Source organism: Gymnoscopelus braueri (genome assembly GCF_963280865.1).
Source record: "Gymnoscopelus braueri genome assembly, chromosome: 22".
Classification (NCBI taxonomy): Eukaryota; Metazoa; Chordata; class Actinopteri; order Myctophiformes; family Myctophidae; genus Gymnoscopelus; species Gymnoscopelus braueri.
Genome location: NC_137624.1, coordinates 33,963,659 through 33,987,540, shown reverse-complemented (window position 1 = coordinate 33,987,540; position 23,882 = coordinate 33,963,659). Strand labels below are relative to the sequence as shown.

Sequence of the window (23,882 nt, the reverse complement as noted above, 5' to 3'; positions counted from 1 at the left end):
CTAGTGACTAAAGTTTTCAAATAATTGTAGTGGAGTAAAAGTACAATATTTGCCTCTGAGATGTAGTGGAGTAGAAGTAAAAGTATTGGAAATTGGAAATACTCAAGTAAAGTACAAATACCTCAAAATTGTACTTAAGTACAGTACTTGAGTACTTAGTACTTGGTTACTTTACACCACTGTAGATACATAATAAATACCAATACATTTAATGATAAATCTTTGTTTGGCAAGGTTACAGATGTAGTTGAGGATATTTATGGACCCATCTGCCAAAAACGGCAGATGGGTGGCGGGTATGTGTGGGACAAGGTCATGGTACTGAGGTGGCCTCCATTTGTCTCATTCACAGGGTAAACTCGGTGTTCCTGGACTGCCAGGTTACCCCGGAAGACAAGGACCAAAAGTACGTTCATATTTCTCGTTCCAGACGTCATTGTCATAGTTTTGTAGTGATGATGACTTTGGCTAAGTGACACATTCTGGAGGTATAAACCTTGTCACCTCCTGTACTGTGTGTGTGTGTGTGTGTGTGTGTGTGTGTGTGTGTGTGTGTGTGTGTGTGTGTGTGTGTGTGTGTGTGTGTGTGTGTGTGTGTGTGTGTGTGTGTGTGTGTGTGTGTGTGTGTGTGTGTGTGTGTGTGTGCGTGCGTGCGTGCGTGCGAAAATTTTTTATAAAATAAAAAAAATCCCTATTTTATACTTCATTGTTTATAAATATTGAAGCCAATGAAAAGTATTGACAAGAGCTTGTGTAAAACAGCTACTTTATTATTATATTATATATATTTTATATATATAAAAAATTGTGGACGTACAAGTTTTCCACCCGACAGTGACGATATCAAGGCCACTATACAGACCTCTTGCTGGGGCCATCCTTCAACTTGTGTCTCAGATCCGGCAGAGCTCTGGTATAGTTGCTGGACATGATTAAAGGCCTTCTGATCAAAGACTCTGGGCTTTCAAGCATGCCTTTCTTTTGGTGTCAGTCAGTCTTGCGATCCTCACACAGCAGCAGCAATCAGCTGATGCTGCTCCGGAATTCTGATGCCGCGACCGACCGGCGCTCTGCAGTACATGATAAGTCAGGGAGCTGTCAGGATTTAAGTAAGGCAGAGCAGTGAGGATATTGCAAGTGGCATAACGCTGAGATTTTCTTACGTTAATATAACATTAATATTAAAACATGAATGGGAAAAAAAAAAGAAATCTTTGAAACTTTGATGACAATGAAAGTATACTACGTTTGTTCCATTGATTCATGTCGGAACACAATCGATTGATCCATCATTATAATAAACATGATCTGAAAATGCACGCGGCAAATGGCTGACTCTCTCTCTCTCTCCCTCTCATTCTCTCAATTTCTCTCACACCGTCTCTCTTACTTTCTCTTCACTCTCACAGGGATCTCAGGGTTTCCAAGGTTTCCCTGGTGCCAACGGAGAGAAAGGAACTCGGGTATGTGTGCATCTACTTAATATTCCTCCCTTCCCCGACAGTTTGGGATCAATACACACACAGCACTGGTGGTGGAGACACACTGCTATTCACTGGTGGAAGAAGAACTCAATTTTTTAGGGTAAAAGTAGCAATACCACAATGTAGAGATATCATGTTACAATTAAAAGTATTATATTCAAAAATGTACTTGAGTAAAAGTATGAAAGTGCTGGCATCAAAATATACTTAAAGTACGGTACCGAAAGTAAAAGTATCATTACGAATAACCCTTTTCAATGTTTTCAAAATCTGTCAAATGCTATAACAGATCTACTATTTTTTGTAATGGACATAAGCAAGTAAAGTAAAAGTACCAAAAAAATGTACAGTACTTGAGTAAAATGTACTTAGTTACTTTCCACCACAGTTTGGGATCAATACAGACACACTCCTATTCTAGCCCCAGTTCTACCCACACAGGAAGTCAAATGTTGTGAAATGAAGACATCGAGACAGCAATAAAGACACTTATTTCCGTTACCTGTCACACAGATCATTTTTAAGAGCGATCAAATCCACCCAAACAAAACGATTCATCATGTTGTGGTACTCCTTGGGCAATGTTTAATTTTGTTTGTTCAATCGACGGATCATTACTGTGTGAGAAAAATGGCTTGTCAGAGAGAAAGCGTTTCACCTTCACAAAACATGATGGTTTCTTGTGAGCCTGATTCCCCAGGGCTGAGCGAATCGATGATGGCATTAGCATATTTTCACAACAGTTATTTGTACTTTTTTTTTTAAAACGCTCAAAACCATATTTGACTTTATGACTAATTAATGTAACATCATGCGACTGATGACTTGTTTGATCGATGTAATATTATCGTATTTTGCTGTTTGATTCATTCATTCTATTCTCACAAGCAAGTAAAGAATTCAGTATATATTCAGTTCAGTATAAGACCAGAATAGCAGAAAAGCTTATTCTCATCTATGTAATATAATGTATTATATTTGATGTAACTTAAAATAAACTTCTTTCAAATCAATGGCAACAAAAATGTCATTTCCTCAAGCCCAAAAGAGGCAGTTGTTCGCTATGTAATTGTTAATGCATCTGGCCTGACCTCGGTCAGAGCCAGCCAAGCAGGCCATGTATACAACCTGCCACTTGAGTATGATGGCATTTTGACGCTTGTATTCTTCTCTTCTCATACAGGGAACAGCTGGAAAGTCTGGTCCAAGAGGCCAGAGGGGACCAACGGTAGGTGTAATCTGTGTTGATATAGATTATCATTAATAAACAGTAATCTGTACTCATGATAGACATCACCTTTAAACTTTGACAAGACCAGCCAATGGCACAGCTTTCAAAGACTAAGAACGACTCTAGAGCCTCATTTATACTTGTGAAATGACTAATCTACAAGCTCACAACATGACGCATTGTGTCTCATTGTGACCTTGTAGATAGATCTGCTAATTTCGGCACGTGACGCCATGCTACGATGGAGTATAAATTAATCATAAGGGTCATACCTTCATAATTCTCATGCCTTCATGTCTCTACTGCTTATCTTATCTGATCTTGTCTGATCTGATCTTAAGGGACCTCGTGGAGAGAGAGGACCACGTGGACCAACAGGAAAAGCCGGACCAAAGGTACACACCATGATGTCATAGTTGATATTAATTAAATATAAAAAATGATGCTCTTCTAGTACCATTACTCTAGCATTACGAATGCTAGTTTAGTCATGCATTGTATTAGTTGATATGGCTCTGTTCTTCAGACGTTAGCCTTTGATCTGTTTGACCCTTTCTTGTTTATCTGCGTGTCTTCAGGGTACCTCAGGAAGTGACGGCCCACCAGGACCTCCTGGTGAGAGGGTATGTACTGAGCTGTGCTGTACCATCCATCTTTCTCACCACAACATTTCCGTTTCCAGTAGAGAAAGTCCGTTACTGATCAGCAATGTGTCGTTTGTTTCCATTTCAGGGTCTGGGAGGGCCTCAAGGACCAACAGGATTCCCCGGACCAAAGGGCCCACCTGTGAGCATAAACACATTCACCATTTGACCACAACATAAATAGATCACAGATTCAGATCGCTGCTGTCGGGATGGAAACCAGTTGATGTTTCTTTTCGTAAATTAATGCCCTACTTCGTCTTACAACAGTGACACACAAAAGTAGCGAAAAATATTGCTGATTTACAAACTCACAATGCGTTACACTGTGACGCGTTGTGACCATGTAGATCTGCTATTTTTGTTATTTTAGAAAAAAAGATGTATAAATATTGAACCAATGAAAAGTATTAACAAGAGTTTGTGACTAAACATAACTATGTTTGATCCATTGGAACACAGGTTTTGTTTTTTCCATTTCCACCTGACAGCAACAAAATAATGTTACCATTCTTTGTGGATGTCTGTGAATGTATATTACTGATCTTATCTGGAATGGGGGGGAAATCATTTTGTTTACCCGGTGATGTTTATCTTTTTCAGGGACCCGCTGGGAAAGATGGACTGCCCGGACACCCTGGGCAGAGAGGAGAGACTGTGAGTTCACTGCTAAACATTTAAATACACAATACAATCGACCGGGATGTTACTGTGGCAAGTTCCGCTGTTGACCCCGTATTCTACAAACGTTGAACCACTCCCAATCTTCCCTCTCCTCTAATCTGTCCCTCCACAGGGTTTCCAAGGCAAGACCGGACCCCCAGGCCCCCCCGGCGTGGTCGGACCTCAGGTGAGCGCGCGGCCATTTTGCCATCCCCTTGTCTATCCTGCTATCTATCCCCCCATTCTCTCCCCGTTCGTTGCGGATTTACAAGCCCTTATCGACGTCATAAATTACTTCATTGATCTTAACCTTGGGTGTCATGCGAGAAATAGGAATACGGCAAACAATCGCATTGATTTGGTGGCGCAGCTTTCCAACCCGTCTTTCCGTTGATTGTAAATCGCCGCGGCGAGCTGTTAAAAGAAAGATAAATCAAGCGCTGGAAAATGGCCAGTAACACACTGTTATTCATATTCATCTCAATAAGCACTAGAACCTGGCACTCGGCAAACACCACTCTGTCATTTATGACCTAATTTGTAGTTCTTATATCTTTATTTGTGTGAAGGAATAACACCATTAGTAATCATTTGCTGTTATTTGGATATAACAACCCTCTTTCAATGGGGCAGTTTCTCGTTGTTTGTTCTTTTGATGAAAGGGATTTACCCCGAAAATACGCCGATCTGCAAGCTCACAAAAGCAACGCGCTGTGAGCTTGCAGATCGGCTATTTTTGACGCATGACAACCCGTCGTACTACGGAACATCAATCCGGTTTCGGTCCCATGAGCCCTCGCTTCCAAAGTGTTGTTTAGCCACTTTGATTTTAGCAGTGGGCTGTTCATCCATTATGGATGCACATTTAACAGTCATTTCCACCACCAGCCGGCTCTGCTAATGCCAGCCGAGAGCACTGATGATGGGCGACTGTATGTGGCCTCCGTGATGAGCAGCAAAGCCTCCCACTCAACACGCACGCACGCTCGCACGCGCACGCACACGCACGCACACGCACACGCACACGCACACACACACACACGCACAAACAAACACTGCCTCCCTCTGCTCCCTGTAAAACATATGACACAATGAATACCTGCTTGTTTTGCTGTTTTATCCTCTTATCTCATCTCCTTTGAGCCCTTCTGGCTCGTTCTATTCATCACCCATCTCATCTCTTTGACTGAATATCCTATTCTATACTCAGTTCAATCAATGGATGGGTGGGTGGCTAGATGGATAGATGGATAGATAGATGGATAGATGGATAGATAGATAGATAGATAGATAGATAGATAGATAGATAGATAGATAGATAGATAGATAGATACCTGTAGATAGACGGATATATATATAGATAGATAGATAGATAGATAGATAGATAGATTATGTATTTGTTTTGAAAAAGGATAAGCTCCTTGAGATGCAGCATCTCGTTTTCGAGGGGATAGACACTCTCATCTCATCTCTTTGACTGAATATCCTATTCTATACTCAGTTCAATCAATGGATGGGTGGGTGGCTAGATGGATAGATGGATAGATAGATGGATAGATGGATAGATGGATAGATAGATAGATAGATAGATAGATAGATAGATAGATAGATACCTGTAGATAGACGGATATATATATAGATAGATAGATAGATAGATAGATAGATAGATTATGTATTTGTTTTGAAAAAGGATAAGCTCCTTGAGATGCAGCATCTCGTTTTCGAGGGGATAGACACCTGTAGATAGATACCTGTAGGTAGGTAGGTAGGTAGGTAGATAGATACCTGTAGGTAGGTAGGTAGGTAGATAGATAGATACCTGTAGGTAGGTAGGTAGGTAGATAGATAGATACCTGTAGCTATCTATTATGGATGGATGGGCTGATGACGGGTGGGCGGTTGGATGGATGATGGATGTATAAGACAGACATTGGGACAGACAGACCTTTATTGATCTCGAGGGAAATTCGGTGGTCAAAATGTGTAACATTTTATCGACCCCCCCCCCCCCCCCCCCCACCACAGGGACCAACAGGTGAAACTGGACCAATGGGAGATCGGGGCCATCCTGGACCCCCAGGCCCACCTGGTGAGCAGGGACTTCCTGGAACGGCAGGCAAAGAAGGAGCCAAGGCGAGTCTCTTCTTTTCGCTTTGAGGCGTTACAGTGATTACATAATAAAGCGTGGGATAGTGATGTGAGAAGAGCTGCTAAATAAACACTTTAATTTATTTAACAAATGGCAGCAATTCAACATCCTTTCCATTTTAATTGCCTAATTATTATTACTTCCTAACTTAGCATGTCGTCGCTGTCAGGCAGAATCCTTGTATTTCCATAATTGAAACTTTGTTTGTGTGTGTCACAGAAAAAGATGTGTAAATACCTGATAATTCTACAAGCTCACAACATGTCACATTGTGACGAGTTGTGAGCTCATAGATCGGTGTGTTTATGAATATTGAACCAATGAAAGGCATTAACCCATTAAGACTGGGAATGCATCTGTGTGTCATTTTTAGATTGCTTTGGCTATTCAGCAGATATACAAGCATTTTTCATGTCAAGGACCTCCAAAATGATATGTATTTGTCCGCGGACCCCAGCCCCCATCTCAAAATATTTAGTTCCAGGGACCCCCAGAAGCAAAGATTTGAGTTAAAATGTATATATATATATACACGATTTTTCAAAAATAGCAAATCTACAAGCTCATCGGTGCCACACTGTGAGCTTGTATATCTGCTTTTTTGAATAGCCAAATAAATCTTAAAATGACACAGATGCGTTCCCGGATTGAATGGGTTAACACAAGCTTGTGACTAAATAACAGCTAAATCGGATTCATTGGAACACGGGTTCTTTATTTTACATTTCCCCCAAAAAAATACCGTTTTGGACATACAAGGTTTCACCTGACAGTGACAATATACACCATCATCACCATCAATGGTACAGTAGTACTGTATACTCCATCCCTGTAAGATACACCATTAAAAGGACAAAGGGATTCACAGTCTTGTGTTTTATTCTGCAGGGCGACCCTGGACCTATCGGCCCAGCCGGCAAAGACGGTCCTCCTGGTCCCAGAGGTTTCCCCGGAGAGAGGGGTCTGCCCGGCCCGATGGTGAGTGCCGCTCTGGGGCTCGGTTCCCCCATCCAACGGCATCGTTATTCACACACAGATCCCGATCTCTCTCAGTGGCCTCGTTTCCTCTCGAGCGGAGCAGTGGGTCCTGACAGTTCAAACGCACACGCAATCCTCATTATTTTGTGGGGCTCCACCACTTGTTAAAACGTACACAAGCACACAGAAATAGATTTTGACTTAGCTCTGGGATGCAGAATTAACCCAGGGCACATGAAAGACGGATTGCTCCCCCCAATCCTTTGTAAATCTGATTCTTTCATTGAGGTTTTTTTGTGTTTAGTTTGTTCCTTTAAGCCCGGCAGCATTGCTTCAGAAGAAGTCAACAATTTATCGGCTTGCCGAAACCGAACAAGTTCTCTGTGGGCATATGATTTATATTCGATGCAGCTCTGCTTTGGGGCGCCGAAACGTTAGACCCCACCCACCGAATGCGATGCTGGAACGGTGATTTTGGCACCTGATCTGACTGTGGGAAATAAAACTAAATGACAAGCACTTTACATTTCTGACCGATCACACACGATGTTCGCATTGGTGTCTCTGCAGTGATGTTCGGCTACCTTCGAAGATTTTGGAAGTGCAAGAAGTGCCGAAAAGGCATTGTGTTTGATTGTTTTCTCCCCATTTACGTAATTTTGTTGTCATGACACTGCCAAACTTTGTTTCCGCAAGACGTATGCTGCAGCCATTCGCCAGTTAAACCCTATACTTACCTGACCGGAGTACCCCAGGGCTCTATACTAGGCCCCCTCCTGTTTTTCCTCTACACTAAATATCAATGCCGAAAATAGTCAACCGGCAAGCTTAAAACGCATCACGTTGTGAGTTTGTCGATTGCCTATTTTCGCCGAATGTTCACCCCAGAATAGTGACGCTACGGTTCAAGATTTTAAACCGTACTCTTGCAAGACTCCACTCTGAACGTTGTGTTCATCTTTCTGTTCATACTGTATAGACATTTTTGGAAGTCAAACAAGTCTGGTTAAAGTTACCGTAAAAGAAAAAAAAGTCCAAGGCACTCTTCTTCCGGCAATAAAGTTTAAAAAGCCTTTATTCAGTGGCTATTTTATAATGGAAATGTTTAAAAACAGTACATGGTAAGAAAAAGGCAAACCCACGCGTAGCAGCAGCAGCACAACAACCTTCTGCAGGGCGTGAAGTCAGTCTGCCCGAAAGGAAGACCGGTGTCTTTCCTCAACACGTTTGTTTTTTCTAAACCTTCATTTTTCTCTCACTCTTTCAGGGAGCTCATGGTCTGAAAGGCAACGAAGGCCCCAACGGCCCACCTGGCCCTGCTGTGAGTACCGACCTTCTTCTCTCATTCTCCTTCTCTTCAACCTTCTGCCTCCAGCTGTCTTTCTCTCTGGGCCATGTTCCCACCACCAGCTCCACCAGGCTGGCTTACATAACATAATGATATGCACATCTTACATAACACCAGTTTGACCTATTTGATTCTGTAGCTTTTTTTTTCCTGATGTCAAGATTCTGTTTTTAACATTGAAACTATTATTGTCTAGTCATGATTCTGCCTGGTTAATCATTTTATTCAGCTTATTTAACCAATTAAAACGTATATATACTTAGTTGAGTAAGTATAAGACTATACAATGTACAATGACTATACTCCTTTTTTCCCTCTACACAAGTGGTTTTCAACCCTTTTCATATCAAGGTCCATTATTTATTGGACGTTTGAGCCACGGACCCTCAAATTGATGAGATTTAGCCTCTCAGACCCAAGACTTAGAATATTTTGTTATCGTTGGATAGGATTTCGTCCACAATTCCATGTTGTATTGTTGTTGGTACCATTAGGAGAGATAACAGGCAAACGTTGATTCAATTAACAATTATTTAATTAAGTAATGCAGATGTTTAACAATAATTTAACTCTTGAGAGTGTAAAATTTCATTTTACACTCTCAAGAGTTAAAGATCTAATAAGGGTCCATTTGGTGACCAACTCTCCATCATTTAGCTGGGGACCACCTGGAACCCCCTCAAGGACCACTGGTGGTCCCCGGACCACTGGTTGAGAACCACTGCTCTACACTAAAATATGTTCGCCAAAAATATCATTTTTTGATCACCCCCAAATATGGACGCTCATGTGGTTATAACCTTGCAACTGTACATGTTTTCTGTGTAGGGTTCTCCTGGTGAGCGTGGTGCTGGTGGCCCAGCTGGACCTACCGGTCTTCCTGGACGGCCAGGACCTCAAGGACCCCCCGGCCCGTCTGGAGAGAAAGGTGGACCGGTAAGGAGGATAGTCTGTCTCGGAGCTTTCACAGAGACATAAATGTGATAGAACGTTCTGTACGGTTTCACTGCTTTCATTTAAAATTCACAGCATATTATATTATTTACACCAGTGGTTCTCGAACGTTTTTAATTTCAAGGACCCCCAGTTTGGTATGCAATAAACCACGGACCCCCATAAGTCTGAGAGTGTACAAATGGAACCAAATGGAACCTTAAGGTTCCATTTGTACACTCTCAGAGTTATAGACCCATAAAGGTCCATTTAGTTCCTAACTATCAATCATTTAGCTTGGGACCCCCCTTGGAACCCACTCAAGGAGTCCCCCAGACCCCATTTTGAGAACCACATATTTTCCACAGAAGTCCATTTCAACGTGACTGAAATGTTCTGCAATGAATTCACGTTTTGTTAGGGAGAGAAAGGACCTCAAGGCCCGGCTGGTAGAGACGGTATTCAAGGACCTGTGGGTCTGCCAGGCCCTGGAGGACCCCCCGGACCCCCTGGAGAGGATGGCGACAAGGTGCGTATGATCCTGCATGATGTCAAACTGTAGTCTGTTTAGCAATACTGAATAGCAATACAGTATAGTTGTTGTATAGTCAGTCTGCATGAATATAACAGTGAAGGATCTCGCATACAGTGGAGACACTTAAAAAACGCCCAGCTTTCAACCGATTCAGGAGCCATGCGTTATCTGCAGCACGTTTCAAGGTGTCATTGAGAGCTGTCTTTTGCATCTGAACGACGTGGAAGGCCTAACTTTATACTGAACTTAAGTTACACCCTCAACATGACGCACAGCAATTTAAACAGTGTTACAATATTGCACCTCCCCTTCTTGCCAAAACAGGTTTGACTGTGAAGTCATCCTTTTATATGTTAATTGCATCACCTTCTCAACTACTGCTTGTGACCGGAGTGTGAAGTTTTATTCGTGTGAAAAAGACAGAAAAACGTTTTGTACACGGCAGAAGCACACACAGTTAAGAGACTAAGCATGATTCATAATTTCTCTCACCTCTACTACGACGTAGGGTGCCTGAGATGATTGACAGGCAAAGTTCCTCTTGATTGGCATGTATGCTATTCATTTATATTAATGTGTACACATGGGTGAGTGAGAGAGAAAGTGGTGTCCCATCAGAGTATTGTGTGAGAGATGATTCCTTTGCAATTTGTGAAATGCTTTAATGTGTGTGATGCACATGCTCGCGCACGCGCACGCACACACACACACACACACACACACACACACACACACACACACACACACACACACACACACGCACACACTCAAGACAAAACATTTGCGGAAAGATCAACTTTAATACCTTTGAAGAATGCCTTAGTGTTCTTAGTTCTTAACTGGCCTCAAGGCTCGGTCCCTGCGGTGTAGAGAGAGGGACATGGGGGTTATTTGCCATGCAGATAACAAGGATCTCACAAGCTAACGTTTACAGAGACTCAGACGTTTTCTCATTATAAGTCCTGTCCGGAGGGAATGGGCAAACTCCAAAGCCTTTATTAAGCAGACTAATTGTGTTTCAGTACAACACAGGGCTGCCACCTGAAAGGATTTACTTTGAGTCGGAGTCAATATTTTTTTTCTCCACACCTTTCCAAACACCCACATAAGTGGCTTTGAAAATGGGCCGCTATGGTGAGAATCGTGATGTTCTTTTCTTTCCTGCCTGGACTATAGTGGTGCAAACAGGTTGGTTGTCAACACGATTCTTTTTTGGCCGCTGGCATCGCGAATGACTCACCTCGAGTGTCAAGCCCCCCCCTTCAGTCGTGAGTTATACTTATACCCCCGTATCAGAGAGGCTGACAGGACGTGTCGTCGCTGTCAGGTAGAAACCTTGTATGACAAAAAACGTTACTTTTTAGGGAACGGAGAAAAAAAGAACCTGTGTTCCGATGGATCCAGTGTAGTTATTATTTAGTCACAAGCAGTTTTTAATAAAAAAAAAATCTTTATATAACAAATAAAAAAATGCTATTACAGATAGTACATGCACATCCAAAAGTGAATTTCAGGATACAAAAATAATACAGTACAGAAAAATACATTTTAATGTAGGCAGCGTAGTGTGTGTTGATATGTTACCTTCTGTTCCAAGTAATGCTTGATCAAAAATCTAATCTTTGTTCCTTGTGTGCCTTTTTAACATGTCAATCAATGTCCTGTGTGTGTGTGTGTGTGTGTGTGTGTGTGTGTGTGTGTGTGTCATCTTCAGGGAGAGCTTGGAGAACCAGGTCAGAAGGGAGGCAAAGGCGACAAGGGAGAACATGTGAGTGATTATTCATTTCATTAGATGTTACTGTTAACTTGAGCTTTATTCTTCGTTATAGTTTCAGTGACTAAACAGGCATGTCTTGTGGACAATAACAAGGGGTATAAGGTTAATACACTGTTAGTGAACCTTGACTACTTTTACAGTAGTCAATACTTTTAATTTAACTGTTGAATATACTGTTAATATACTGCTAGTGCACTTTGACTACTTTTACTGTACATCTATACCTGTTAATAGCTCATACGCCTTGCTGATTGCCTTGCAGAGGGCTATAAGCAAGAGTTCTGTTAGTATTATGGTATTTATGGTACTTTATCCCTAATCCATGTTTGCTACTACCTGCTTACACTTTTTCTTTTTTATTATTAGTATTATGACTCTTTACTCCAAGCGATATGTTTTCCTGTATCTGTGCTGTGTTTCATAACCGCGGTACTGCAATGAGAACTGAGTTTCCCTCCCAGGATCAATAAAGGTCTCCATCCATATATAATTGATTGACTATCGAGTCCATTCACGCTTTAATGTTGTGTTCCTGTCCTCCTCTCTGCTGCAGGGTCCCCCCGGTCCTACTGGGCCTCAAGGACCTGTCGGAGCTCCGGGTCCCGCTGTAAGTGTGTCCGTTCCGGTCCAATAGAGTCCACATTAGTATTGAACCCCTCAACGCTCACCTCACTCACCTCATCTATTTCCTCTTTTGTCCGTTCCTTCTCTTCCTCCCCGGGCGTGCAGGGCGCCGACGGCGAGCCAGGTCCCAGAGGTCAGCAGGGTCTATTTGGACAGAAGGGAGATGAAGGATCCAGAGGCTTCCCCGGACCCCCAGGCCCCGTCGGGCTGCAGGTTAGGGGACAATGAATGGGACACGAATGCTAAAAGTGTGATTTTTCATCTTCGAGGATTATAGCGGAGACAATAGTATTCAATTCCTTTTTTCGTTTAAACTCTTACAGGGTCTGCCTGGTCCCACCGGCGAGAAAGGTGAAACTGGAGATGTCGGTCAAATGGTAAGAGTTATGACGACTTGTAATACATTGTGATGTTTTCGACGATAGGTCATACAGAGCATGGCCAGTACACGTTCTTTCTTAAATGCTTTATTTGTCGGGGACAATGCACAACACATGATATTGTACTAGAGATAGCTAGGAGCTCATATCTGTAGTCCCTGGGTGGGCGTCGCCGGTAGCATATACATTCTAAGCATTGATTGTCATTTAAAACATGTAAACTTAATCGTAATAGAATTAAAGGCACATCATTTTAATGTAATGTAAACATGATCACAATAACAGTTCATACACAGCAATAATTGAAAACGCAAAATGCTTCTAAGGACTTCTACATACTGTGTGTAGAAGTAATGTGTTTACCAATGAGACTCTCACACTTGACCTCTGTCTCCCAGGGACCACCTGGCCCTCCTGGACCCAGAGGCCCCTCCGGACCCCCAGGAGCTGATGGCTCCCAGGGACCCCCAGGTGGTATTGGAAACCCAGGTGCTGTTGGCGAGAAGGTACAGAAATGTTCACTTATTAATGTCTACACTTATAATGGATGGATTGCATGCAAGCCTACAGTATACTCATGGACAAAAGCTCTCAGTCGCCATTTCAGTCATTTGGATTTCATAGAATCCAACATGTGTTTTTATCGTCTAACTCTTGGCTTCCGCTAAAGGATGATTTATTTGTACTGTTGTTCGCCGAAGATCACAATGCGGCTGGCAGGCAAACCCATGGCAAACCCATGTGGCTGGCAAAGTCAAGCATGTAATAGATGTTCACGTTATTTTAAGATTAAAGAGTATTTGAATTGGTCAAACTAGCAATAGAATACATGTTCAGAAGCATCTTCCATAAACCGTAATAGTCTTGGACATTTCATAAAAGCAAAAGTTAAAGCCTCAGTCTGCCAGTTCTTCAACTGGTGGCTGTATGTAGAAAAGCAGAAACATAGGTTTAGAATGATAATACAAAAACATCATGATTGTATCGTGGTGCTAATAGTTTAGGAGTGATAGTTTTGTGCGCTACTTTCACGCTGTTTCGCAAATCACAGATTGGAACTTGGCCTAACAAAAGTTTTCAGTCGTGACTTATTTTATTTTTATGCTTTAGTCCCTGAGTACTTGTATTATTATTGTTTAAGTGTAGCTCTGCTCCTCAGCGCTGTGTACCAAGTAATAGAACACGCTGTACTGGTTTGTGTTTAGACCAGAGTACAAACAACGTCTGTGTTCAAAATGGTTAAACTATTCTAGCAAATGGATCTCACTACAGGGAAGGCGCTGTGACTTCCACTGTGAGATAAATGCTTTGTTTATCACTTTAGCGATGTTTTATAGCACGGCCTCAGTGCGCCAGCAGCGTAATTGTCAGTTTGAGTGCCTGGTTGTAGTCGAAGATTGTGACTGATTCCTTTTTGCAAGGCTTTTGCCGCTATTAATATTTGATGCGGCTACGCCATATAATTCCCTTCCCTTTTAACCGGGACTGGATCAGTTCCTCCGGTGTGGAGTGACAGACGTGTAGTGACAGTCTAATGGGGGGCTTGTCCACCGGAGCTGTCGCCGTATGGAGATGAATAAACACTCAGGCGAGGCACCGACTGTACGTAAAAATGCTAAGATGCCGGATCCATTATTGAACACAGCTCTTAACCCTTTCAATCCGGGAACGCATCTGTGTCATTTTAGAGTTTAGCTATAGCCATTATTTTATACTTTGGCTTTTCAAAAATTGCAGATATACAATGAGCTTGTAGATCTGCTATTTCTGAATAGACAAATAATATCTAAAATGACAGAGATGCGTTCCCGGGACTGAATGGGTTAAAAAAAAAAAAAGCTCTTATTTGTGCTTTGGCTTTTCATTACGAAAAGCCTCTGTCTTTTGGCAGTGGTGGCCGTGGCCCGACTACACACTACAGCGCACTTCCACTCTCAGCACTTTTCTCTCGGTGGCGGCGGCGTGATTTGTTTTATCTGGTCCAGTCAATAGAATCACCTTCGCCCTCCTGGAGAAACGTCCCCGCGGACGGTCCTGTCCATCTCCTTCGGCAAACAACAGCCTCACCTCAACACACTACAGTTGCTCATTCAGCTAATCTGGCGTTCAGCTGATCCGGCATCTTTCATTAGATGGCCCTGGCTGATGCTATACAGGCCCCCTGAATGCATCTGCGATGAATGAGCCCGCTATCTTTCATACTCACTATAATGTTCTGGCTCTCAACAGATTTTAACGGCCTGCCCCGCATATTGATTGATAGTGAGTGGAACATTTTAAAGATGGAGTTAGGGCTTGTGCACAGCTTCTCGGAGATGCAGCATACTAACTGTATTATGAGGATACAGCATACTGTGTATGGAGGATACAGGATATACTGTGTGAAAGGGAGTTCCACCGCACCTCAAACCAGGCTAAAAGGCAGGTCTGGTGGTGCAGCACATGCAGCAAAAACAATGAAGGCACTGGAGCCTTTTATTGAAGGTGCAACTACAAGGAATTTTCATTCAAACCTTTATTTATTCTTGAAGGGACATTAATGTTGCCCTCATTTACTGTGTCATCGAGATGCAATAAAGTAAAAAAAAATCCAAAAGAAATCAAACAATTACTAATAGAATACAATTTCTCTCTTACACATAATGGGTAGGTCTGCATTCAAAGTTCTAAATTGACAATAGTTATAGAAGAACTGATCTTCCTCCTCTTAGTAGTTCATGCCAAGCGGCTGGGGCACAAATACAAAAGTCTGTTTTACCCAATTCAGTCTGTACTCGCGGGGGCTCCTTAAGAGTAACAATGTTTCGATGTCTCACTGGTACATCTTCATCAGGTCATAACAATGACCTCATGAAGATTTTTACTGCACCTTCAATATAAAAGGCTTAAAATCGTCTTGAGTTGCTCCAGTGCCTTTTGTTCTCTTCACAGCGTACTGAGGACTTGTTCATTTCCTTCACATACAGGCAAAAAAAACACAGTCATGCGTTTAAGCAGCCATATGGGGCGCTGGGAGGGTACAGTACATCTTGGCAAGCAAACAAGCATGAGTTGGGAAGGAGGCCAGACTGTGTGATTTTGTGTGGTTGGTGTTAATCAGTTGAAGATATGCTTGTCAAAGCACAGGTCGGCCCAGCTTGGTACCTGCTCAGCCTCGCGGCTGAACTCCTGCTCCCGCACTGTCCTGTCTGGTTGACAGTAGGCCATTTGTAATCAGGCCATGGAGCCCCTTTTGATGGGCTTTTGAATTTGAATTTTTAAAAAAAATCTGGAAACCCAACCTATACTCCTCAGTGTTAATTTAAGTCCGGGAGTTACAGACCGCAAGGGTCCTTTTGATTACATTTGTGCACTCCCGGAGTCACAGACCCAGTTACAGAGTCTCCTAATTGTCAACCATTTAGCTGGGGACGCCCTACGGGTCACCAGACCCTACGTTGAGAGCCACTGGCGTAAGGCTAACATTTTCTCTTGTATGGCAGACTGCATATCTATCATCTATAAGCCTCCCAACAGAGATGGTACAGGCGGTACAGTAGTACAGTATGTGACAGTGAATAACGATGGCACCCATTGCGTATAGGCGAGGCGAGCCCCACAGGGCTGTGGTCTAATAAGACAAGAGGCAGAGATATATGGGGCAGAGTCCATGGATAACCCCAGGGTCAAAATGCCTCCTGCCCCCAGCAGCCACCCTATCTGACCGCACTTGATAGATTGAAATCTGTTGTGTCATCTCTTTCTGTCACCCGGGTGACCCAGGACACTGTCTGGGACAGTGCAGGCTGCTGTAATATAATATGAAGAGTTTTTTTTTTTTTTGTTAAACGTTGCTAGATCATCAAATAAGCTGTGTGATACAGCAGTGTGATATACTATATACAGCCTCTTATATTTAATGTATTTCTCTCTTTCTCTCTCTCTATCTCTCTCTCTCTCCAGGGAGATTCTGGTGAAACAGGAGAGCCAGGCCTTCAGGGAGAACTTGGCCCACCGGTGAGTGATTTCCATCTGTCACCCGCTATTTTTACAACATAGTCGGCTAACAAACTAGGACATTATATGGATCTCTGGATCCACGTGGCTCCGATGTGGATCTCGGACATCCTGTGAGATCAGCTATTATGACGTCGGTCGTCTATGACGTATCTATGACCTACTGTATGACTACAAATTTGGGAAAGGTTTCAGACCGATCACATACAGTACCCACTGACATCCATTATACAATTATTTAAAAAAAGTAATTAAAGTATAAAACATATTATGTGAAAAATTATTTAGTTAATGAATCAAATAATTCATTTTGGCACTAATAGGTCCAGTGGTTTGTGAGATTAGTACCGGACAGACACACAAGACCCTGTCATAGATGGCATCTTGCAGAGCCGTGCTGTAAACAAATTATCAAAAATCTAAAACAATATTACCATAGACTGGCAGAAGTACAGAAGTGCAACAACAATAACCAACAACAATAACCTCAACCGACTGCCAGTCAACAGAGAAAAGCACAGCATTAATTTGAATGACAAAAGCATATTACGACAGCAGCTTTTCCATTTCTCATAATAATCCGCGGAGCTATTTCTCCACGTTGACATTGTGTTTTCACATCTACTTATGTAAATAATAATAATCCCTGCACATGCACAAAGACCCTGTTGTCTCTTTGAACAACACGACATGCTATAACGTGCTATGTTTCCCCATCCCCAGGGTGCACGAGGAGAACGCGGAGAGAAAGGAGAGGGTGGTCCCGCTGGCTCTGCCGGCCCCCCTGGGCCCAAGGGTCCACCTGGAGATGACGGTCCCAAAGGCAGTCCTGTAAGTTTCAGCTCCTTAAAGGAGTGACATTGCTTGCATCTAACATTGTGAACCCTAGCGCCCCTATTCTGGGGGTGAAGGAGAGGATCAAGTATAGAGCCTTGGGAGACCCCAGTCAACCTAGTACCGTCTATAGGGTTTAAGTGGTTATTAGCTCCTCCGACATAAACAGATCAGGCATAGCAATGTAAATTGGTGTTGTAAATAATGTTCAAAAATAGAGAAAATTGCAACAGTGATGCAACAATGTGTAAAATAGGGCTTACCGTGTTGGTTAATGTATGCCTTTAATGCGTTCGCCTTTACATAATGCAACTCTTGTTGTGGACTTTCAGGGTCCAAGTGGTTTCCCTGGTGATCCTGGCCCCCCTGGAGAGACTGGTGTGGCTGTAAGTAATACAGAAAAATCACAACAATTCTGTATTCTATTTGAGAATTTGAGAATATGGATGAAGTGGTGCAACATCAACATTCCGTTCATTCTTCACGCAGGGTTTAGACGGTCCGCCCGGCGACAAGGGAGATGACGGAGAGGCTGGTCAAGCTGTAAGCAACTTTTATCTCTTTTTTTTATCATGAATTGTTATTGTACTTCAATCAGGAATTTGCTTAGACCAGGCCTTAATGACTTGAATCCATCCCTTCTCTGGGAAGGCAAACATTCGGCGGAAATAGCCGATCGATGTAGATCGGCTGTTTTCGCCAAAGATATTTAGTGTAAAACAAAAAACTCGAAGGTAAGTGGTTAACGCAGTTCAGGAGGTAGAGCATTGGGTCATGTGGGAATCGCAAGGTTCCTAGCTTCGATCCTGGCCTCACAGTGTCCTTGAGCAAGGCAATTCTCCCCCAGACACTGCTCTGTAGACAGACAGAGGCCAAATTCCAGGTGTGCAAATGCACTTGAATGTACAATCAATGAATGTCCTCTTTCACCTTCGCACAGGGTTCACCTGGACCTACCGGAGAGTCAGGTCCCTCAGGCCCACCAGGAAAGAGAGTAAGTGCCTGTGTGCTATTCTCGTTTTTTTCTTTTTAACAAATATTAACAACTGCCAAATGCTAATGTTTACTTCCTGGATAGCAGTGTGTTCATTTCTGTCTCCCTCGCTCTTTTTCACAGGGACCCCCTGGAGTTTCGGGACCCGAGGGAAGACAAGGAGAAAAAGGAGGAAAAGTAGGAAACGCTCACGGCTGTGACGCCAGTACAATTCTCTATATAGATATAGGTTGTCTCCAGTGTGTTTCGTAAACAGAAGCTGTAGCGAGCGCTGAAGATTGTTTATACGTCTCCCGTCTCTTTCTTGCTCAAAAGGGAGAGTCCGGTATGGAAGGTTCCCAAGGAAAGACGGGTCCCGTCGGCCCACAGGGATCGCCTGGCAAGCCTGGATCTGAAGGGCTGAGGGGTATCCCTGGTCCCGTCGTAAGTATATATTATTTGTTTTCCCCATAGCATCACATTTCACGGTCCCACGAGAAAAGGTAATCGGGTACGGGTGACGAGGCAGGCGGTATAGCGGGAGCTTGAAGGTGAACGGTTCCAATAAAGGACACGGCATGTTATTCAACAGAATCTAGCATCCTTGAGGGAGATGAGCGAAAACATGATCTGATTGCTATTTGTGTGCAGGGAGAGCAAGGGCTGCCTGGTTCAACAGGCCCAGACGGACCCCCAGGACCCATGGTGAGTACAAATACCAATGCTCTTTCTCTGCTAATAATCATTGCTGTCAGGCAGAAACCTTGTATCTCCATATTTCATTTTTGTGTTAGTTAATGCCCTTACTTCATTGTACAAATGTGCTGCGCCAAAAAAAAAACTGCAGATCTATAAGGTCACAACGCATGAGCTTGTAGATCTGCCATTTTTTGAAAAATGATTAAAGAGAAGAAAAGAAAGTGGTTGAGTGTGGTTTTTATGAATATTGAACCAATGTGAAGTATCAAGGAGAGCTTTTAGAGACAAGAGAAATAATAACCACATTGGAAACATTTGGAACACAGGTTCTTTTTTTGCTTCCATTTCCTGAAAATGTACGGTTTTGGACATACAGGGTTTCCACCGACATCGCCAATATGCCTTTACTCCCTCTCTCTCTCTCTCTCTCTCATCTGTTAACCCACGCCTCACTGCTTTCTCTCACAGGGACCACCAGGATTACCTGGTATGAAGGGCGACTCTGGTGTCAAGGGAGAAAAGGTGAGCTATTTTTGTTGTGCTGTTGTGTTTTAATTGTGACTGATTGTAGCTGTAAGCTAAAGGCCCTTACACACCGGGAGCATTTATTTTGAGTGATTAATTTGCATTAATTTAAACTTGCTTTTTGTGTTATGAGTACACACAGAAAACAAATATTACGATATTATGATAAAGCAACACAAATCATTTTCATTCAAAACAAACCAAATAAAAGCATGAACCTGTATGAATGAGGCGTCACCAAATTCATAGTTTCATTTGAAATATTTGCCTATACGTGAATTAAAATAGACAAGGCGCGCAGTAGCAACATTTTAAGAGAAAACTGAACAAAACAGCTGATTAAAGCATTGTAAAAGGGTATTAAAAAGTAGATTAATACACGAATATACATCAAATGGACACATTAATACACACATACATTTTATGTCGAACACTGTGCATGGTCCCTTACAGATAAAGTTTAATAGAAAATAATTAATAAAATGCTCATCTCGTGCGCCTCCGCAAAGAAATTAATTGGGAAGTAGTCGAGCGTTTTTTTGACACGTTTACATACAGTAACATGAATACAGGTGACTAATGACTCTGCTTGCCCACCAATTTGTTGTGTAATTAGTTTGCCCCTAGCCAGTGTGTCATGGTAATAAGAGGGAGGGATTGCTGGGTTAATGTGAGATGTGATGGCTGTATTGACGGTGTTTTTCTCTCCTCCCCCAGGGCCACCCCGGTCTCATCGGCCTCATCGGACCACCAGGTGAACAGGGAGAAAAGGGTGACAGGGGTCTTCCCGGTCCTCCGGGACAAGCTGGACTCAAGGGAGACAATGTGAGTTCACGAATGCGTGACCCCCCTTAACTCCTTGTGTCCTTAAGCCCAGTTTATACTTTGTCATACGATAAATCGCTCTCATGCGATCTGCAGCCCAAAATACTCACAAGCTTGAGCTGTACACATGAAAGTTTCAGGCTGTATACATGAATACGGGCGGTCCTGAACATTACAGTCTTTGTGAACTTCCCGTTTGTAACCTAAAATAAAGATGCCATAGTATCCATCAGTGGTGTCACACCTAAGCATTATCTAGTGGAAGTGTGTTTGCGACATGTTCACCAAAAAATGACATATTTTGAACTGAACATTGCTGCAGTATGAGTTTCAATGAGATTTCCAGCTGAAAATATGTCATTTTTGTCAAGCAACACTTATCGAAAGGGTTCGCGGGGTGCTAAAGCTACAAGATACCTACTCTGCTGATTGTTTTGTGATGTCACTGACCTACTGTATCCTTGGTATCTTTATTCTATGGTGGTTTGAAACCGTTGTACTACTTGTAGTAGTAGTAGTAGTAATACTAGGAGTAGCACAAGAATTGTGCAGTTATGACTGAATTTCCCTCACGGGGTCATGAAAGGTCAATCTGTCTATCTGAAACTGCTGGTGGTGTATACACAGCTGACAGGATTTTGACAAGAGTTATACGTTTCCTTGCAAGAATAGAATATGGAGGAGGTACTATTAGAGTGCCGCAGACATATTGTAGTGCCGAGCATCACAATAAGTTCTGTGGTCTGTTTATTTTATCTCATAGGTGGTCAAATAAATGTCATAAATGTTATGCCACTATTTCCTCCATCGCTTTTACTATTAAGCGTAATTTATATTTCGTTGTGCGATGGTGTGGCGCGCCGAAAACAGCTGACCTACAAGCTTACATCACGTCGTGAATACCATGCATTGTAAGCTCATCTGTCAGCTGTTTTTGTGCGAACGAGCATAAATTAGGCAATGAACAATATACATTTATATACATTTGTTTTCAGTCACCATACGCTACAGTACCAAAGCTAACCATGTTGTTATGTTTCTCTCCAGGGTATTAATGGCCCCTCAGGACCCCTGGGTCCCATCGGACCTCCAGGATTACCTGTAAGACTGTTTATTCTTCTCTGGTGTAATATTATGTACTGTATGCACGTAGCATTCAAAATTTGAGACGGTAATTATGTGATTGTTGTTTTATTGTAGGGTCCCCCTGGTCCCAAAGGTGCTAAGGGCTCATCGGTAAGTTGTCCTGAAAATGACAGACATGAGAAACACTTAACATTGTGGCGTTTATATAACATTAGATGAATTTCATTAAATTAAATGAATATTTTGTGTCCTGCTCAGGGTCAAACTGGTCCAAAGGGAGAAACTGGTGTTCCTGGACCCACTGGTGTTCCTGTAAGTCGATGAGCCACATTGTGTTTTCTTCATGTTATAGCGTATTTCATTCTTAACTCATTGACTGCCAGAGTTAAAACCTCGTTCATAGCAGCCCTTGCCAGCGATTTTCGTGTTTTTTTGTTTCGTTATTTTGTTATTTAATTCACATCTAGAAAGTCTACCTTGACACTTGAATCGTTTCGATCGTTCCACCACTAGAGCGCAGCACATACCAAGCTTGATCGCCTCTCGATCACACTCGCCCCCTCCCAGACCCACTCACACAGTGAAACACATGAACCGGAAGTGAAATGTCTCACATTCTGTTATCGGCGAAAATTACTTTATGATACACAACGGGGATGACTGTTCGTCACCCAGACCATAGATTATAGGAGGGGAGGTCTCCGATCGCTTTTCATAGCGTGTGAAAAACCGTTTGTTTCCCTATTATGGTCGAAAATGACTGGGGGGAAAAATGTAAAACCGAAAACGGAACCCAAGTCATGGAACCGGATGCAGTGGTGGTTGAAGTAAGTGGAACCCGAAACTTAGCCTGATTCATAACAGAATAGCGTGATCAGAGCATAAAGATCAATAAAGACGTTAGATCGCATTAATGCGATCCTGGCGGCCAAGCGCGCTATTTATTAGATCGCGTTAATGCGATAATGGCGGCCAATGAGTTAAAGATGCAATGCGTAAGATCTATGTCTTACCCGGGTCTCCCACGCGAGCGCTGTCATTTTGACTGCTGAGCTAAGATGGAAAGCCCGCTTGGACAGGGGAGATATTACCCATTGAGCTTAATGCAATACCTCTTATCAACCTTATCTGATCTAAATGTCTCAGTAGGGAGACCGTTTCCAGCCACTGCAGATGTGCTAGTTATATTACATTAACATACTCTATATAGGTATGCAGATACCGATCAACCGTCATCAACATTGCTGTTATGGTTGATAACAGCAATGTCCATAACAGCAATGTCAAATAGTATCCATTCTGAAAAACACATGAATTTGAAAAATTAATCTCTCTTTATTATATTATTCATCTTTATTTATTCTTTAAGGCTGGTTTATGCTATATAAATTATGCGCTGTCAACTGAGGAAAGTGTCAACACGAATCGATTGAAAACACGTAATTTTTAATTTAAAGACACTCGTGGAACGGTTCACGTGTTGAAGTCTAAAATGAATCCTCCGTCTCTCCATCAACAGGGCCCTCCTGGCGACGTCATCCACCCACTTCCCATGCACGCGCCCATCAAGGGCAGAACGCGCAGACAAGCCGATGGTGGTGGCGGCCGCATCGACGCCAGCCAAATGATGGGCATGGACGCCGCGGGCATGGACGCCAACTACAAGGACTACGACGACGGCATGGAGGAGATCTTCGGCTCGCTCAACTCCCTGAAGCTGGAGATCGAACAGATGAAACACCCGCTGGGCACGCAGGCCAACCCCGCACGTACCTGCAAGGACCTGAACCTCTGCCATCCAGACTTCCCTGATGGTGGGTGTTATACCTGAAGCCTGATTTATGCTTACTTAACCCATTAAGACCTGCCTGAGGCGATTCTTAAAAATGTGTTCTAAATCCTACGTTTTTTGAAAAAAAATCTAAAAGAAAATGTTTCACGATTTAAAAAAAATAGCAGATCTACAAGCTCATAGTGCGGCACTCGGTGCCGCGCTATGAGCTTGTATATCTGCTATTTTTGAATAGCCAAAGAAATCTAAAGTGACACAGATGCGTTCCAGGTCTTAATGGGTTAGTCATATGCTTATGTCATATGACAGTGTGCCCTGCCGAAAATAGCCCATCTACAAGATTTATTTGCTATTTGCACATACGGCATATGGAAATCTTGAGCATAGTGCCCTGAGTCAGCTCAAA

The 23,882-nt window shown here is 42.7% G+C and overlaps 1 protein-coding gene across 2 annotated transcripts in view; it reads left to right on the top strand.

The window, feature by feature from the left end:
* col5a1 (procollagen, type V, alpha 1) overlaps positions 1 to 23,882 on the top strand; it is a 139,482-nt gene that overhangs the window by 101,196 nt on the left and 14,404 nt on the right. For both annotated transcript variants that reach the window (XM_080419608.1, XM_080419607.1), the window contains exons 31-62: positions 353 to 406; positions 1,410 to 1,463; positions 2,668 to 2,712; positions 3,057 to 3,110; positions 3,294 to 3,338; positions 3,448 to 3,501; positions 3,963 to 4,016; positions 4,156 to 4,209; positions 6,048 to 6,155; positions 7,060 to 7,149; positions 8,417 to 8,470; positions 9,326 to 9,433; positions 9,852 to 9,959; positions 11,680 to 11,733; positions 12,296 to 12,349; positions 12,472 to 12,579; positions 12,690 to 12,743; positions 13,145 to 13,252; positions 16,689 to 16,742; positions 17,466 to 17,573; positions 17,909 to 17,962; positions 18,066 to 18,119; positions 18,517 to 18,570; positions 18,694 to 18,747; positions 18,886 to 18,993; positions 19,201 to 19,254; positions 19,717 to 19,770; positions 20,491 to 20,598; positions 21,646 to 21,699; positions 21,799 to 21,834; positions 21,943 to 21,996; positions 23,204 to 23,498. In XM_080419608.1, the coding sequence (XP_080275734.1) occupies positions 353 to 406; positions 1,410 to 1,463; positions 2,668 to 2,712; positions 3,057 to 3,110; positions 3,294 to 3,338; positions 3,448 to 3,501; positions 3,963 to 4,016; positions 4,156 to 4,209; positions 6,048 to 6,155; positions 7,060 to 7,149; positions 8,417 to 8,470; positions 9,326 to 9,433; positions 9,852 to 9,959; positions 11,680 to 11,733; positions 12,296 to 12,349; positions 12,472 to 12,579; positions 12,690 to 12,743; positions 13,145 to 13,252; positions 16,689 to 16,742; positions 17,466 to 17,573; positions 17,909 to 17,962; positions 18,066 to 18,119; positions 18,517 to 18,570; positions 18,694 to 18,747; positions 18,886 to 18,993; positions 19,201 to 19,254; positions 19,717 to 19,770; positions 20,491 to 20,598; positions 21,646 to 21,699; positions 21,799 to 21,834; positions 21,943 to 21,996; positions 23,204 to 23,498 (2,401 nt within the window). The remainder of the gene's footprint in view (positions 1 to 352; positions 407 to 1,409; positions 1,464 to 2,667; positions 2,713 to 3,056; positions 3,111 to 3,293; positions 3,339 to 3,447; positions 3,502 to 3,962; positions 4,017 to 4,155; positions 4,210 to 6,047; positions 6,156 to 7,059; positions 7,150 to 8,416; positions 8,471 to 9,325; positions 9,434 to 9,851; positions 9,960 to 11,679; positions 11,734 to 12,295; positions 12,350 to 12,471; positions 12,580 to 12,689; positions 12,744 to 13,144; positions 13,253 to 16,688; positions 16,743 to 17,465; positions 17,574 to 17,908; positions 17,963 to 18,065; positions 18,120 to 18,516; positions 18,571 to 18,693; positions 18,748 to 18,885; positions 18,994 to 19,200; positions 19,255 to 19,716; positions 19,771 to 20,490; positions 20,599 to 21,645; positions 21,700 to 21,798; positions 21,835 to 21,942; positions 21,997 to 23,203; positions 23,499 to 23,882) is intronic.